Source organism: Capra hircus, chromosome 9 (genome assembly GCF_001704415.2).
Source record: "Capra hircus breed San Clemente chromosome 9, ASM170441v1, whole genome shotgun sequence".
NCBI classification, from domain to species: domain Eukaryota; kingdom Metazoa; phylum Chordata; class Mammalia; order Artiodactyla; family Bovidae; genus Capra; species Capra hircus.
In genome coordinates this window covers 55,528,071-55,545,139 of record NC_030816.1, presented here as the reverse complement: position 1 = coordinate 55,545,139, position 17,069 = coordinate 55,528,071, and the positions used below count along the sequence as shown (strand labels likewise).

General features: G+C 36.5%; 1 protein-coding gene across 6 annotated transcripts in view; it reads right to left on the bottom strand.

Moving 5' to 3' along the window:
- L3MBTL3 (l(3)mbt-like 3 (Drosophila)) overlaps window positions 1–17,069 on the bottom strand; it is a 102,459-nt gene that overhangs the window by 32,346 nt on the left and 53,044 nt on the right. For all 6 annotated transcript variants that reach the window (XM_005684735.3, XM_018053199.1, XM_018053198.1 and 3 more), the window contains 5 exons: window positions 16,727–16,803; window positions 12,639–12,724; window positions 10,835–10,945; window positions 6,475–6,589; window positions 4,770–4,872 (listed from right to left, as the gene is read on the bottom strand). In XM_005684735.3, coding sequence (XP_005684792.1) covers window positions 4,770–4,872; window positions 6,475–6,589; window positions 10,835–10,945; window positions 12,639–12,724; window positions 16,727–16,803 — 492 coding nt within the window. The remainder of the gene's footprint in view (window positions 1–4,769; window positions 4,873–6,474; window positions 6,590–10,834; window positions 10,946–12,638; window positions 12,725–16,726; window positions 16,804–17,069) is intronic.

Sequence of the window (17,069 nt, the reverse complement as noted above, 5' to 3'; positions counted from 1 at the left end):
TATATATATAAATTCTTGTCCCACTGGCCCCTGCAAGGAGGCAGTTTTTCCTTGGAATGACTGTCCAGTGTATTAGGAAAGGGGAAAAAACGGCCTTGTTCACCACCTCCCACTGCCACCTTTACAACCTTTTTAGTTGTAAATACATTTATTTAAACAATTGGACGATGTCTTCCATTTCCTAAGTGCTCACATGCTCATTCTCACTCTCTGTCAAGACAGGAATCTATAAAATACAAGTTCTATCCAGCTACTGTGGCTTGCATGAGAGTCTAGCGGTTAAGAGTAGGAGCTTTAGTGCCTTAAGAGCCTAGGCTGAATCCTGGGTCTGCCACTCTCTGATCTTGGGTACTTTTCTCAAGCATTCTAAATCTCTGTTCCCACTTCTGTGAAACAGAGATTAGAGTAGTGCCAGCTTTATAAAGCTGCTGAGAGAATAAAACAAGATAACAGATCTAAGTCCTAAAACAGAGCCTGGCACCTAGGAAGTCACAGACACACACAAAGCCTGCCTAGGATTATTATTTTAAAAGGAGAAGAAGGGGAACACTTAACCTCTACTGGGTAAAAGGCCATCAGCAAAAATAAACAACAGCATTAAAAACTCCATTAACATGCCTTGCTTATGGAGGCTCACTGCTTCCCTCAGGAAAAGGTGATGATTCTGAGTACTACTCATTCATGCGTCTCCAAATCCCTATTTATAACATGCTGGCCTCCTTAGAAGTGAGGCCTTCTCTGTACGGACCATCACCTAGCCCAGTATCTGCATACAGCAGGCACTCAATAAATGTTTGTTCCATGAGTGGACTGAATCTTGAATTAAAATGATGACTGTGGTTTGCAGGTGTATGTCCAGAGTTATTAATTTTTAAAAACTCTCTATGGACTTTATAAATATCCTTTAGAGGTTGTAGGAAGTACTCTCTATTTTGTTTTTCTTTTCCTGTTTAATTTTACTGAGATAAAAATCTTACATAGAGAAGATTTACTTCACTTCTGAAGACATTAGATATACAAAATATTCAGTTTTATATAACTTTAGTTTTCTTTTAATCTCTCCTCATTATGACCTCTCAGTAAGCCAAATGAGTGAATCAAGAAAGGGATATACCATGACATAGCCAATATTAATACTGCCTTGCTAGAGACAGAATTGTCATCTGGCTTCTGAGCATCTCTAGAAATGGGAACACCGTATCCACATCCAACTCGCTCACTGATCGTTTATATCACATTTAAAAACAGCACATTTTTAAATTTCATTGTTGAAAACACATTTGTATTTCCAACACTTCTTAGATCAAATTCAACTATTGTAATTTTTGGAGACGCTAACAACACATCCTAGTCAAAACATAGCCTTGTGCTTACATATTCACAAAATTGATAATTCTTGCCAAAAGAGCAACTTTCTTTGTTATCTAAGCAAAGAATGCATGTTTTGATTTATGCAATTTCTCACATTAATCTGAAGAGAATTTTCTCATTACGTTTTCCTAAACACAGCATTCTTGGCAAGGACAAAAACAAGCACCAGCGAAATGAACCTGTCAAAGAACGCTCGTGACGCAGCAGCTTTTCCACAAGTCTGGTAAGGAAACGGTAAACACACTGTGGCTACTGAGGGTTAGTGTCCCGCCAGATAAAGAGCAGGAAGTGTATGACGAGCACGGCATATCCAGGAAGACCAGGAAAAGCCAGTGGGGTGGCCTGAGAAAATGGGAAGCCACGACCCAGGCAGCAGTCGGCCCTGTCTGCTAGGCCTCTGGCTTGCACTCCTGCCCCGGACTATGCACAGATCTGCCAGCTATGTCTGATAGGTGACAAGGAAATGAGCACCTCTGTGTCAGTGCACGTCTTATAAGCTGTGATGCCTACTTCTTCCTCTTTCATCCCCCCAAACAATACGTCATTCTCCACTATGGCTTCAATTATACCGAAAGATTTTTTTCTAACCACATTTCTCCGTAACATCTTATATGATTCTCCTCCCTTCACTTAGCAAATATAACACTGAATCTTTGAAAAAACACTGCAGAGACAATCACTGAAAGTTTGTGAAATGGGGATAGACCACCTCTGAGGTCCACAACCCATCTGGGGAAAGGTGGTCTTAATGAGTGGCTGGTACCATAAAGCAGGGGACAGGACTGTTGGCACAGACCTTGCTGTGACAGGCAAACCTCTCTGCTCAGACCTACTGCACCCCTAAAGAGATTACAGACATTGCTATAAGGTGGATTTTCTTCCCAGAAGACCAAAAAGAAAAATTCTTTGTAAATTTTGATTGTACCACACAACATAATGTCAGTATTCACCCATTTTTAAGATTTCTTTTATCTTTTCCTTCATAATTTGAGCAAACGGCCTTTGGTTCAATGAACATCTTAGGGTTGTAAAGCAGAAAGGTACACGTGTCAAAGTTTCAATATTAGTTATTACTTTGTATCTCATATTTCAATTAAATCGAGTTTTCATAGTTGCACTAGGTCCCTGAGTTCTTTGAAGGCTAGATCTGTGACTTATTCGGAAAGCCATGCCCTGATTCTCAGTGACAGGGGAGTGGTCAAGGGCACAGTTAGACTGGGTGCTATTCCTGGCTCCCTCCTCACCAGCTGTCAATTAGGCAAGTTAGAGAAACCTCTACAGTGTAATGGTGGCTTCACCAAGAAAATGAAGAAAGTAACAGTCCAATATTATGGGGTCACTTGAAGGTTATCCAATACATGCTATTAGGAAAAAAAAAAAAAACCTGCTGCTCAAAAATATTTACTGAATGAAAGAATTTATAGATATATAAAGAAGTCTGGCATACTAATGAGTTATTTGGATTTATATACCATAGTCACTCCTTATCCTGGTTTCGCTTTCTATGGTTTCACTTATCTGAGGTCAATCTAAGTATGAAAATGTTAAATAAAAAATTCCAGAAATAAAAAATTTTAAACTGTGCACCATTCTGAGCAGCATGATGAAATCTCACGTTGTCCCCCTCTGGCCCTGTGAGAAGCAAATCACCCCTCAGTCCAGTGCATCCAGCCTGTTAGTGACCTAGTAGCCTCCTCGGTTACCAGATCCACTGGCAAGGTATCACAGTGCTTGTGTTAAGCCATCCTTGGTGTACTTAATAACAGCCCCAAAGCACAATAGTAGTGATGCTGGCACTTCAGGTACCTATAAAGTGCTTCCTCTAGGTGAACTGGTGACAACTCTCAACTTCATGGGGAAATAATCTCTGCAGTAAAAATGAATCTTCTGTCAAATTGTGAGGAAAAAGAGATCTGCCCTAGTTCTCCTGTCATACCTCAGACTGCAAAAGTGAGGGCCACAGCACATAATAGCTGCATAGTTAAAATGGAAAAGGCATTCAATGGGTGCAATATGACTTTAGAGAGACAACATTCACATAACTTGTATTACAGTACATTATTTATGACTGTTCTATTTTAATATTATTGTTGCCAATCTCTTACTGTGTGTGATTTATGTCAAACTTTATCATAGGTATGTATGAATAGGAAAAAAAAAAACATAATATATATAGGGTTCAGTACTATCCCAGGTTTCAGGCATCCACAGGGAATCTTGGAACATATCCACACAGGGATGGGGAAGGTAGGAGAGATACTACTGTAAGGCCTGAAAGTAATCCAGCTGCCTTCACTGGCCAAAACTGAATCACTCCTAGGATACAGTATTTTTATCTCCCCTTAATCATACTGCTTTTGGCTTGCAGTCATACAAGCCAGAAAAAGGATTTTTAAATGGATATTTGCAAGTGGAATCATGATCCTGTCTACATGCAGATTTTTACTCTGAAACACACTGAACCCCATAAAACAAACTTGGCTGCAGTGCTGCAGAAGGCTTTGAGGTTACAGAAATTTAAGGAAGAAGAAACCTATATGAAGATAGAACAACCAGGTCAATTTTACAATTCCTATTAATTCTTAGAGAAACAGGCAGGGCAATCTTCAGATGTTTTAAGGACTGAGATTCACAACCTGCATAAACTAGATAAACAAGGAATCATTTTTCTTACTGGGCAATCCAATTAACATGCAGTTAGAACACTTTACACTGACAAATTATTTTAATATATACAAGAATAGGTGATGCCTCTGTTCTCTAAAAATCCCAGTTAAAATCACAGAAACTTCTTACTATTCCAGTAATATTTGAATACGTCTACAAATAACCCAAGTCGCCCAAGTAACACATCAAATTTCAAATGTATAATTTTGGTTTCTCTTTTAAGTTACTTAGAAGTAAGAGAAAAATATTGAAAGCCATTTAATTTTGACCAATGTATTCTGAAATGTGTCTATTTATATTTGCGCTTTTTGTGATCTTTGCTGCTAATCTACAATAATCTCACCTCTGACTATTCAAATTGTTGAGTCACCCAATCAGAATATTTTACCAAACAAATACTTTAAACAAGGCCCGCCCTCTTCTCACTATTAACGGTCAACCCAAAATGACTTTAAGATGTAAAGTAACTATAAAACTAGTCAGGTTGCCAAGAAGCTACCGTAAATCTATTTTCATTCACGAATGCATTCTCTCCCAGGAATATTTAACTACACATACACTCTTCATTTTTACATGGTCACCATAGCAACCATAGTTCATATGGATCTGAATGCAGAATTAGTTCATATCTATTAAGTGTACATGGGAATCATTGTCGTCCACCTACAAAGGATAGGCACCCGCTATCTGACCACAGAAGGAATCTCCATGTGAGTGGAAGCACCAAATACCTGTGAGGGCCCAGGTGTCTCGCTCGCTTAAAATGGCCAATCCCTTTACATCCTGGGGTTGTGCAGCCACCGTTTTCTGAGGCTTCCATCAGTTCTAAGGGGCCTATTAAAAAGCCAAAAAAAAAAAAAGCAAAAAGTTAAGGCTGTAAGAGACAAATGCCTTGGAGCAGAATAAGAAAACAACAATGACAACAACAATTTTTCAATCAACACTTACACACAGAAAAAGAAGGTGCTACAAAATTAAAACTATGTTTAAAGTCTCTACTTCTAAAGGTTTTCCCTAGTACTTCGTTCACACTGTCTGTCTTTAATAGTGAAACGGTAAACTTTGACCCAACCCTCTTTCAAAATGTCACAAATTCCAGAGATACCTAAATCTGAAATGATGAGATGATTCTAAACAGCTTGATCAAGTAAATAACATAATTAATATATGAACACTCGCACGCTGTGAAAACTTCAAACAACACACCAGGATACAGAACAGCTACAGATCCCCTTTAAGTGACTCTCTTCACATTTCATACCCTCCTTAATCCTGACTAAGCATGTTAACATGACCTTCCTAGATGTTCCGAGCATTCCCAAATGTACCTACATTTGCATATGTACATGTATCAAATCTTTGGTTTGCTTCTGCTACATAAATTAGGGACAACATGGGTATATACTATTCTGAAGCAGTCTTCTTTGGTCTTTAGCTTCAACTCAATAGTAATATTTTTATGATTTGCACAGTAGTTGTACTATGAGTACACCAAAATTCAATTAGGCAATATTTGTTCCCAAGGTTAATTATTTTAAACATACTGTGACCAACATCATGCAGTGCATTCTGGTGGCCTTTTGCAGTTTCTAGGTGACATCCAGGAACGAAGCCACTAGTTGGGAAGGGCACGCTAAATTTTTAAGAAACCCCATAATAATGTATTGTATTTGCCACATTTTTCTTTCTACAATATATTTATTTTCCTCCACAACTGAAATCCAGTGTTAAGCTCAAGGCTTCGCCGGTGGCTTAGCGGTAAAGAATCCACCTGCAGTGCAGAAGCCGAAGGAGACACGGGTTCAATCCCTGGGTGGGGAAGATTCCCTAAAGGGGGACATGGCAACCCACTCTAGTATTCTTACCTAGAGGATCCCATGGACAGAGCAGCCTGGTGGGCTACAGACCATAGGGTCACACAGTTAGACATGAATGAAGTGACGGCACACACATGTTAAGCTCATGGTGTACCTTTTTCAAAAACTGAATTTCACTAAAACTTTTATTGAGGTGACAGTAGACTCACATGCAATTGTAAGTAATAACACAGAGGGAGATCCTTTGTACACTTTGCCCAGTTTCTCCTGATAGTACTACTTTGCAAAACTATTGTATCCAGTCACTATTAGGATATTGACAATGATACATTAAATTTTGATAGTCTGACAAATTGTCTTCCAAAATTTAGTACTAGTTTTAAAAGATGACAATACTGCTAAATAAAAGTAAGTCTAGGCACACACCACTTTTTCAGATATTAAATTTTTTCTTTTATGTACTTTTGACTATCAGGTTAACTAAAAATGCAGTAAGAGGAAAAACAATTATATAGAGAAAAAATGTACAGGAGAGAAGTGGAATGAGAAGGAAAAGAGAATAATAAGCACACTACGCAATAATGGAAACATTTCTTTAAGTAATCTTTGTGAATCTTACTCAAAGGAGGTTGAAGAGGATGGCCAGTTTTTGAACACCAACCGACAGGGTGAATGTCAGGAGAATCTGCATCTATCCAGTAATCATAGCAGCTATTCCAGCCATCAAAGTGAACCTGGATAACAAAAAGGGATCAACAGTTTAATTCAGGTCACAAAAATCCCTACAGTAAAAACTCTGCCAATGGTAACCATCTTCATTCTGACTTATAAATAGTACACTGAATATACAAATAAAAACACAATAGACGTCAGATGCATAAAAATTCAAATATTGAAAACAGAACAATGAAAGTTCTAGAAGAAAGCATGAATTAATGTATTTATCTTAAGAGTTTGGTAGCCTTTGTAAGCAAGATGCCAAACTCAAAAGCCATAAATGAAAGATGGATCAATTCGACTACATCAAAGTTCAGATCTTCACAATGGCAAATACTACTGCTAGCAAGATGAAAAACCCAAAAGAAACGTGAAAAACATATTTGTTAACATGTGACAATGTACTTTGTTCTTCAATTCGTAAAAAAAAACATATATCAGTATAAAAAGATGAAAAATCCAATAGAAAAAGTGGAAAAGCAACAAACAGCTCATAAACAGAAAAATAAAAATGAATGGTAAACATGTGAAAAGACAATTTCACTTATAACTAAAAAGCTACAAATTAAAATCACAAGATGCAATTATTTTCCTTTCAATCTGCCAGAATGTTCCATTTCGGTGATTCCTAGAGCTAGTGAACATGAGATTAATGGACGCTCTCATAGACCACTGACAGGAGCCTTGACTGGTGAGATATTTCTGGAGAGGTATTTGGCAACAATGATTAACACTTAAAATATATCATCTTTGACTTGATAATCTAAATAACTCAATTCATTATTGTGCCAGAAAAAAACCAGAATGCCTACCATCTACAAGACTGGTTATATAACTTATGGTATATTTATGTAATGGAGAAGTACAGAGTTACTAAAGCACGTATATATGGGTTCAAAATAATGTCCTTTGCAATGGATCTGCTTTCTCAAGCTTAGAAATCAATTAATCCTAGAATTAAATCCCACAGAATTCCACATCTGGAGGAAATCATGGATAAAATTTTTAAATGGAGAAAAAAATCACAAAGTCAGTCAGGAGGAGTAACCAGTTTAAGATTCATGGATCCAAAATAAACTTGTTCATCGTTCACATACATTGCATATAAAAGCAACACTTAGAGCTGTTTAATTTGAAACAACCCTTTTCTTTCCTCTGATCGAAAGTAATGTTCAAATAACACTGAAAGTTAAGAATATCAGCTTATGCTGTCAGTACTACCAATAAATAAGAAGTTATACATAATTCATAGCTTAAAGTAAGTTTTAAGCATTCTAATTCTCAACTAATCATCATGTGATAGGGCTCTATTTTACTAGGTACATAAAACTCTGTTTTCTTATATTTCTATTCCCAAATTTCGTTTCTTCTACACTGGAAACAATGTTCATGTAACTCATGTGACATTTGTTACATTTTATAAAATTTAGCTATCTTCCTATAGCAAACAAACTCAATCCTAATAAGTAAATGGTTCTTCAACCTGGATACACGCTAGAATTACTTGTGATAACTAAAAATAATAAGAAAAAAAATGGCTGAGCCCACCAAGGAGGTTCTAAACTTAGAGGTATAACTTGGGTTCTGTGCACCTAACATGTCATTTACTTAACTTCTAAGTAACTCTACTGTATACTGAGAATTTCCAATGATACTAAAAAGGACACCATTCTACTGCAATAGAGAGTCCCAAACCCCTTCCTGCTGCTGCTGCTGCTAAGTCGCTTCAGCTATGTCCAACTCTGTGCAACCCCAAACCCCTTCCTAGTTTTCATTAAAACTGATATCTCAGTTTGGCAATGGAAAGTCATCTATCAAAGATGACAGATCTATTGACAATATATGACAATATGCAACAGAAAGAGGACAATACGTTAGTTACTGTAAACAAGCTGAATCTCTTCTACAAACTAGGCTGGCTGGCAACTGGGAAAATTTTAGCAGTTAAGGTTAAATTTCAGAGTTAAAATTTAATTTAAATATTATGAACAGAGGAACAAAACAATTCTCTGATAAGGAGCAAATACACTTAAAAACTGCTATTTAATCACTTATATGTGGAATCTAAAAAATCATACAAGTGACTGTATATGCAAAACAGAAAGATTCACAGATATAGAAAGCAAACTAGTGGTTATCAAAGGGGAGAGAGAGGAGAGAAAGAACAAATTAGCAGTACAGGATTAATAGATTATAAACTACTGTGTATAAAACAGATCAGCAACAAGTATATACTGTATAGCAAAGGGAATAATAGCCATTATCTTGTAATAACTTTTAATAGAGTATAACCTGCAAAGATACTGAATCACACTGTATATTTGAAACTAGTAAAATATTATAAGTCAAGTATACTTTAATTAAAAATTGCTATCAGAAATATGTGTGCGTTAGTCACTCAGTTGTGTCCAACTCTCGAGACCCCATGGACTGTAGCCTGCCCAGGCTCCTCTGTCCACGGAATTCTCCAGGCAATAATACTGGAGTGGGTTGCCATTCCCTTCTCCAGGGGATCTTCCCAACCCAGGAAATGAACCTGGGTCTTCTGCATTGCAGGCAGATTCTTTACCATCTTAGCCACCAATACTTCAATTAAAGATTGCTATCATAAATTATGGAAACATAATACATAAAAAAATTAAACCTAATTAATACTCTTACTATGGAAGCCCAGATGAAATAAATTTATTATAGTTGGCACAGTTTCATTTCATCTTTACTATTTGAGTCACTGGCACATTAAGAGGTTTTCATAAACAAAAAAATCAGACTTTCTCATAATGCTAAGTGATAGTTGTTCTCTTGCTGGGTCCTATTTTGAAATGAAATAAAATTACCTAACAAAGAGTAAGAGAGAAAGACACATAAACATACAACACGAAATATTTAAGCATTGTACAAAACACAAGTGAAAGTGAAAGTCATTCAGTCATATCCAACTCTGTAATCCCAGGGACTACACAGTCCATGGAATTCTCCAGGCCAGAATACTGGAGTGGGTAGCCTTTCCCTTCTCCAGGGGATGTTCCCAACCCAGGAATTGAACCCAGGTCTCCCGTATTGCAGGTAGATTTTTTACCAGCTGAGCCATAAGGGAAGCCTAGGAGGCATTCAAAAATATTTATAATAGAAATGTTCCACTATAAAGACAATTAACATAAAAGCAACTCAGCAATGAAGCCGAATGAAAATTCTAAAGAAAATAGACTACTAGATATCAAAGCATAGTACAGATAATTTAACATATTTTAAATCATAGTTTAGGAAATTAGATACATTTTTTACCTAAAAGTGTAATTTGGACCCTTTATAAAAACTGAATATTCATTATTGACAATATCAAGATTAAGACAGATAATAGTTTTTGAGAGCACACTATTTCATTGAAAAAAAAAAAAACTAATTTGGTTGGATTTTCTGTTGAGGCGAAAGGCAACTCAATAAATCACATTTTAGACCCAGGTGCTTATTTCCACTCTCTTCTGAAATGAAAGTTATGTTTGACAACGTATAAACCCAGAAGGACAAATGGAGAAGGAAAGTAGCTGACAGACGTGGCAATGAGGAGTGCGGAGGGCACAGTGGGCGAGGGAGAGCTGAGCTACTGGAAGGCAGTGGGTAGGTTGCAGCCCAGACTCCGAGAGACAGGGAGCAGGGCCAGGGTGAATGAGCTCACAGTGTAGAATCCAGAAAGACTCAATGTGGAGGCAGCAAGTATGTCAGGAGGTCTGGAAAATGACAGGACTGGCTCAAAGTCTGGCAAGATAATGAAAAAAATCCCTCAAACGAAAGTATGTTATCACAAAATATCAAAATATTAGGGACAAAGATAATCTTGAGAGTTTCCAGAGAGAAATTGTCAGAGAGAAGGAACCCAATGGCCTGGGACGTCTCAAAAACCAACATCCCATTAAAAAAACCTGAACTTAATTAAAAAAGAATATATATATATATATTATTGGAAAATGAAGTATTATATCGCCTTCTGAACAGATTACCTTATACACTGTATCTACTTTTTCTTCCAAATACATACTTAAAATATTAAAAGTCAGTCATAAATAAGGAGAAAACTTACATAGATTAAAGTAAGAAAAGTAGAAAAACACTTACTTACAAAGATACGTAATCACTTAATTTGCATATTCCTTTGATTTTACTAATGTAATTTTAGGACTTCACAAATTAAATGTCTGCTAAAGTTTTCATCCAAGATGTCTTGTTAAAAAAAAGAAAAACAAAACCACAACAGGGATACTTACTTTTATTCGGTGATCATCTGTGTCTGCAACTGTTGCTACTCTAATAAACATGGGATTTCTTTTGTCTATGACCTCAAGCTTCATTTTTTTCTGGAATCCATGTGGTGGCTTCTGCCGCAATAGAAAATTTTATATAGTGAGATACAAAGGAAGGGAAGGTAAGCTCTATGTCACAAAGATAGAATTTTTTTTTAATTGAACTATTATAAGAGAACCAGCCTCCCCAACTCAAGTTCCTAGGATAGCTTTGGACTTCATTCTCCTTACCAAAAAAAAAAAAAAATCCCAAATCTCACAGCCAAGCCTGCAGGCGATAGAAAGAGCCTGAGCAACTAGCCACAAGAGCAAACAGGAAGCCAAAGATCTTAAGCTGAAATTCAGAATACTGCGGTTTTTTTGGCTAGTCATAGGGAAGAGGAGAATTTTTTCACATTACTTGGAGCTGTCTTGGCGAAAGTCAACAAACATGAAAGTTATAAAAGAGAGGAAAGAACATTCACGTTGTAGAGAGGAGACACAGAAATTAGCTTGACACAAAAAAAGTAACTGAAGCCTTTCTAAGAAGAAAATTAGCAATCAAGACACTCAAAGTGGAACTGTTCTACAAAGAACAGGAATGGGGCTACCTATATCTCAAAACTCAGCAGAAGCCCACGGCCCTCTGAAAAATTTATGGGCAGAAGGAAAGGTGATGGCTAACAGATGTAACAGAAGTCTGGCCGTGAAAATCAAGTGTGAAAATTATGCAAAGGAACAGAACAACTAGTGCAAGGCGCCCAAAGGCCAAGCTAAAGGAATTCTGATTTTCTCTCCGATATCACTGTGACACTAGATATGCAGACTGAGCTTGACATGATTTTATCCAGTTCAAAGCAAAACTGCAAAGCAGCTCTTTTCTGCATGAGGCTAAGTTAGAGGGTCAGATAAAAATCCATAAAATTTCATGACTCTAAACATTACTCATGTATAATCCTGAATTTATGGCTTTTCTTCATGTAACAATTTTTCTCTCAAAAATTTTAATGTTCTTTTCTGATGTATTTGGATCCATACCTACTAATTAATTTTATCATTAAAAATCCTATAAATTTACACACAAAAGGATCTATTATAAATGTTGCCTATAATACGGTCACTTTTTTTTAAAAAAATCAAGTATTTAATATATCTTTCTTTTCTTTTAAAATACAAATTATAAAGCAAGTTGTTTGAGATTTTAAAAAATTTTAAATACATTTCATTTTTGTATTCTTCCCTTGCACACAAATGAGGTTAACTTTGAATCTTAATAGGCAAGAAGCAATTACCTGGGTTAGAAAGACACTATAATCAAAACAGATGACCTTGTATTGCGGTGGTCAATCATGATGATTTATAGCAGTAACATTAAACACACACACACACAACATCTCAGCTTGCCATAAAAAAACCCAAAGGAATGAAAAAATAAAGTTTTCATTATAAAACAATAGATATCTTGTGCTGTTTGGTCTTTCAGAATATCTAGCTAGAAAAACAGAAGTCTGCTGTACAATCAACTCACTGCAAACCAATTCAAACATAATTTTCCAAGGAGACTTTAAAGTCCAAAATGGAAGTATTCTTTAGTTGGCAACAACAAACCCCCTCCCCGCCCCAGTAATCATTTTCCCTTTCAAAATTGTAAAAATTCAAAAACATCTTCTTTGGTCTTCTGCTTTTCTCTCATTTCTGTTTGCCAATACTTTCTCTGTTCTTAAATTTCAATGACTGAACACTATTACCAACACAGATGAATCAAATATTGTAAAGTATAATATCTCACCACTTTGAAAGCTCTTGCAGGAGCAGGTAAAGAATTGGTTTCTTCTAAGTATTTATCCCAAGAAAAATGTTTCACATTTGGATAACCTAAGAATGAAAACAGTAAATCCTATCAGGTTTAACCAAAATGATAGTGACAACCACAAGCAGGCCTATAAAATTATGAGATATTGTTATCATTATAATGAAGAAAGGCATGCTCATATTACACAAAACTACTTTGAACTGATTACACATTTGGAAACACATGTAATAATGAAGTAGTTTTCATCTAGATCATGATTTCTCTATTAACTTTTAAATGAGACTATATATAATTTGCATTCTCAAGTTAGGACAGTCTTACAACACAAGATATATACAAACCACAAATATAAATACCCTTTAATCTAGAAATTTTACTTCTATTAATCTAGGAAGAATCTCATATGTGTGTACAAAGAAAATGCATCATTTGTAAATGTGAAAATGTAAAAATCAGTTAAATGACCATCAATATAGAAATACACACACACAGAAATATTGGAAATGTAAAACAGAAAGCATTTATTAAAAAGAATTAGGCAGGTTTATATATACACCAATATGTGAAATATTCCAGACAATCATTATTAGGCAAAACAAATAAGTTAAAATAAATCACAGAAGAGTATTGATAGAATGTATAAAAACAACATCCTTCCTCCGTCTCACTCTCCTTCTGTTTCCTCCAGAGTCCAAAGCCCCTTAGGTAGACATGAGTAGGAATTAGTGTTGGCCCAGTAGGGGAGGAAACTGGTTACTTTATGTAGTCCTTACTTGCTGAAAAAGTAAGTAAATATACTGGAGAAAATAGAAGCCGGATTTCTCACTGACTATAAACATGAAAAGTGAAAAACTAGAATGAATTCAGCGGTGTTAGATATGAACTGCAGCTAATGGTATACATTCATGGTTTTCAATATCTATAAATGGATAGAGAAATAAACAAATTATTATATATTTACTTAACCATATGTCCCCTGAAAGGCCAACAGCAGCATCAGTTCACTAGCAGTGAGCACATAGAGTGTCCAGATCTTAGTGTCTACAAATCGTGCTCTACAAAAATAAACCACGGAGTCTGGGAGAAATGGGTGACATCAAGGTTGGGTCAGGGAAAGCACAAGATAAGCCAAACAGTGCCAGAAAATGGGAATTGTCTCCAAAAAATAATAAAAAATGTCAAAAGGACACAGAAACCAGCCTGAAGGGTCTCCCACTGGCCGAATGTGAGAAAATCTGAACATGAAAATAAACAATGTTAGTAATGGAATATAAGCCACTGATGATAATAGTAATATTTGGGTCCATGTTGATATAAATAAGTTAACTGAATGCATAAATAGGAAGACGAGAAAGCTATTTTTTGCAGAAGAATGTCATCTAATTATGTACAACGAATGACTGAATAAGAAAAATTACCACTTAGCAACTATTAGAATATTAATTCACACTAGAAATATCAACAGATGCTAAAACTAGGAATCGACATGGGACTGAAGTACAGGATAGTTATACAATTTCAAAGTGTCTTCTCAAAATACTTAATCATTACAGACAAAAAAAACCCCTACATCCATGAATAAGCCTGGTAACTATCATCTTGATCAATCACTGGTGAAAATCAACCAATAATGAGATAAACGGACATCAAGTGGCACAGAAGATGATCGAATAAGAACACAGCACTGTTTCTGTGATACTCCTGCCAAAAATGCACACCGTGGGTCTAATTACCAGAAAGTACCCATCATGTTCAAAGTAAGTAATATTCTACAAAATGACCAATTTGTAATTCTTAAACATACGGAAGTTATAAAAGTCAAGGACAGCATATTGAAGGAGACCAGAGAAACATGACAACTGAGCAATATGCCATTATTTTGCTATAAATGACATCCTTCATAGAGCTGACAAACTTGGATGGGTCTCTGATTCAAGGTTATCTAAATGAGCTGTTTACTGTTCTTACAACTTCTCTATACATTTGAAAATATTTCAAAATACAAGTTTGAAAGAGTAAATAAGCAGACATTTCCAAGTAGTCAATATTTTACAGTGCATTTTTAAGGTATATACCTTGCAGAATTTAAATAACATTAAAGCTGACTGTGCATGCATGCACGTATGTGTGCGCTCAGTCCCTCAGTCATGTCCAACTCTTTGTGACCCCATGGACAGTAACCCACCAGGTTCCTTTGTCCACAGGATTTCCCGGGCAAGAATACTGGAGTGGATTGCCATTTCCTCCTCCAGGGGATCTTCCCGACCCAGAGGTTGAACCTACGTCTCTTGTATTTCCTGCATTGACAGGTGGGTTCTTTACCACTGCGCCACTTGGAAAGCTCTGCATGTATGTGTATACAGAGGCAAAAAACGTTTCTGTGCAAAGATATAACCACCTATTAAGCCATTAAGAGAGAGAATAGTGGTTATCTCTAGTTTCACTCTAAACTTTAAAAATAAGCATATCTAAATGGATAATTTGGTAATTCAAAAATAAAACTCATTTTAAAAGACATGAAGACTTTAATTTTGGAAAAAGAACAGTAGATGTACAAAGGTTAAAAAAGAACATGAATATGGAGCAGCTGGCAGGGCTGCTCATGAGACTGATCTACGAAGGAGAAGGGCAACTGCCTAGGGAGACAGGTGATTAACATTCTTTCTTTTCATAGGGAAGATGTGAGACACAAGCCAGGAATCTGCCCTTAGAGAAAAGGGTCCAGAGAAAGGACATCTTGTTTGCCATAGATCCAAAGAGCAGAATAACATCAGCACAGGCCTTGCACACCAGTCTTTTTATTTGGCATGTTTTTACTTTTGTTTTCTTAACCTTTTTAGTTAGTATGATAAAATATGTATCACATCAAATTTACGAGTTTAACTATCTTCATGTGCTACAGTTAGTGGCATCAATTATATTCACACTGCTGTGTGTTTGGTACTTTTTCACATGCAATTTTATATTTTTTAATTTTGCCAAAAAGCTATATACTTTCTCTGCTACTGAATTATAAAAGTCCATGAAAAGAGACAGAAGACTTGGTAATCTGCCTCACATCAGAAGTCAGTAATGATACCTCACACACCCCTTCCCAGGCTGTGAAGACATAGCCAGGAACCTGCTGTTCACTGGTCCTGTTAATTTAACAGATCCCTGCATGCATGCTAAGTCACTTCAGTCTTGTCTGACTCTTTGCGACCCTATAGACTGTGGCCCACCAGGCTTCTCTGTCCAAGGAATTCTCCAGGCAAGAATATTGGAGTGGGTTGCCAATGATGACCAAAAGGATTGTAAAAAGATCAATATCAAATTGTGAAGTCCAAAAGAATCTGTATAATATAATATAATTCAGATGGTGACAGTGGCAGTCACTATTCACTGGCTCCTAATATTATGTAAATCCCAGAACCTAGGAGGGCTGAGTGGGGTCTTCCAGGCAGCAGCACATTTGAGCTACCAAACCATTTAATATCTTACTTTAACACCACATGGTTTATGCAAATATTCTTTCACCTTCAAAACAGCTCTGTAAATCAGTAAAGAATAGGAGCTTTCATCCCTGAACACAGAAGAAACTGCAGGAGGTAGAAGGGACTTGCCTTGCCCATCATAGGAACGGTTGGTTCCGAGTGAGTAAATGATCAGGCGCTAACTGAGAAACAGTATCAAGGAACTAGGGGCAAGGCTAAAAACAACACCAGCTGGCAGAATAGAATGAGACAAGTATCTGAAGCTCCAAGCTGAGTCTTTGTTGCTTACGTGCTGTGGGCAACATCTACACAACAGCTCCTAACAAACCAAGGAGGCATCCTTTCCCTACGACAGTGACAGTGTTCATTACTCACAGGAGCACCCGCAAGAAGCCACATACGCCACAATGATGCTCTGTGTGAGCTGACCACTCTATCATTTCATACCAGCAGGAGCCAGGGCACGTTAAATAGTGACATGCTCAAAAATTCATTGTCTTATGATGAAGTCACAGAATCTGTTCTTTAGCACATGAAAATAAACTCAAATTGACATAAATAACAAACAGCAGACACATAATCAACACAAACCTGGAGGAGTAATGAGCGTTCTTCGATGCTCTTTACACCAACCAACTGGATGAATGTGTGGACTAGAGGCTTCACACCTGTAAGTTATATAAATTTAAAAATAGTAATTAGGAAAAATTCTCAAATACCAGTAAAAGTTAAAAAAATAAAAGGTTAGTGATTGTGAACATTTTACACCGAGTTCTCCCTTTTCACAATCTATCTTATTTGGGAAAAAATGGCTAAACCAAAGAATTTTTCACTCTTCCAACATATTAGTACTAAGGAGATGTCTATCAGATACATATAACATACAAAACTGACACCAGGCAAATAGTTTTTGCTCCCACACAAGTGGTGTTAT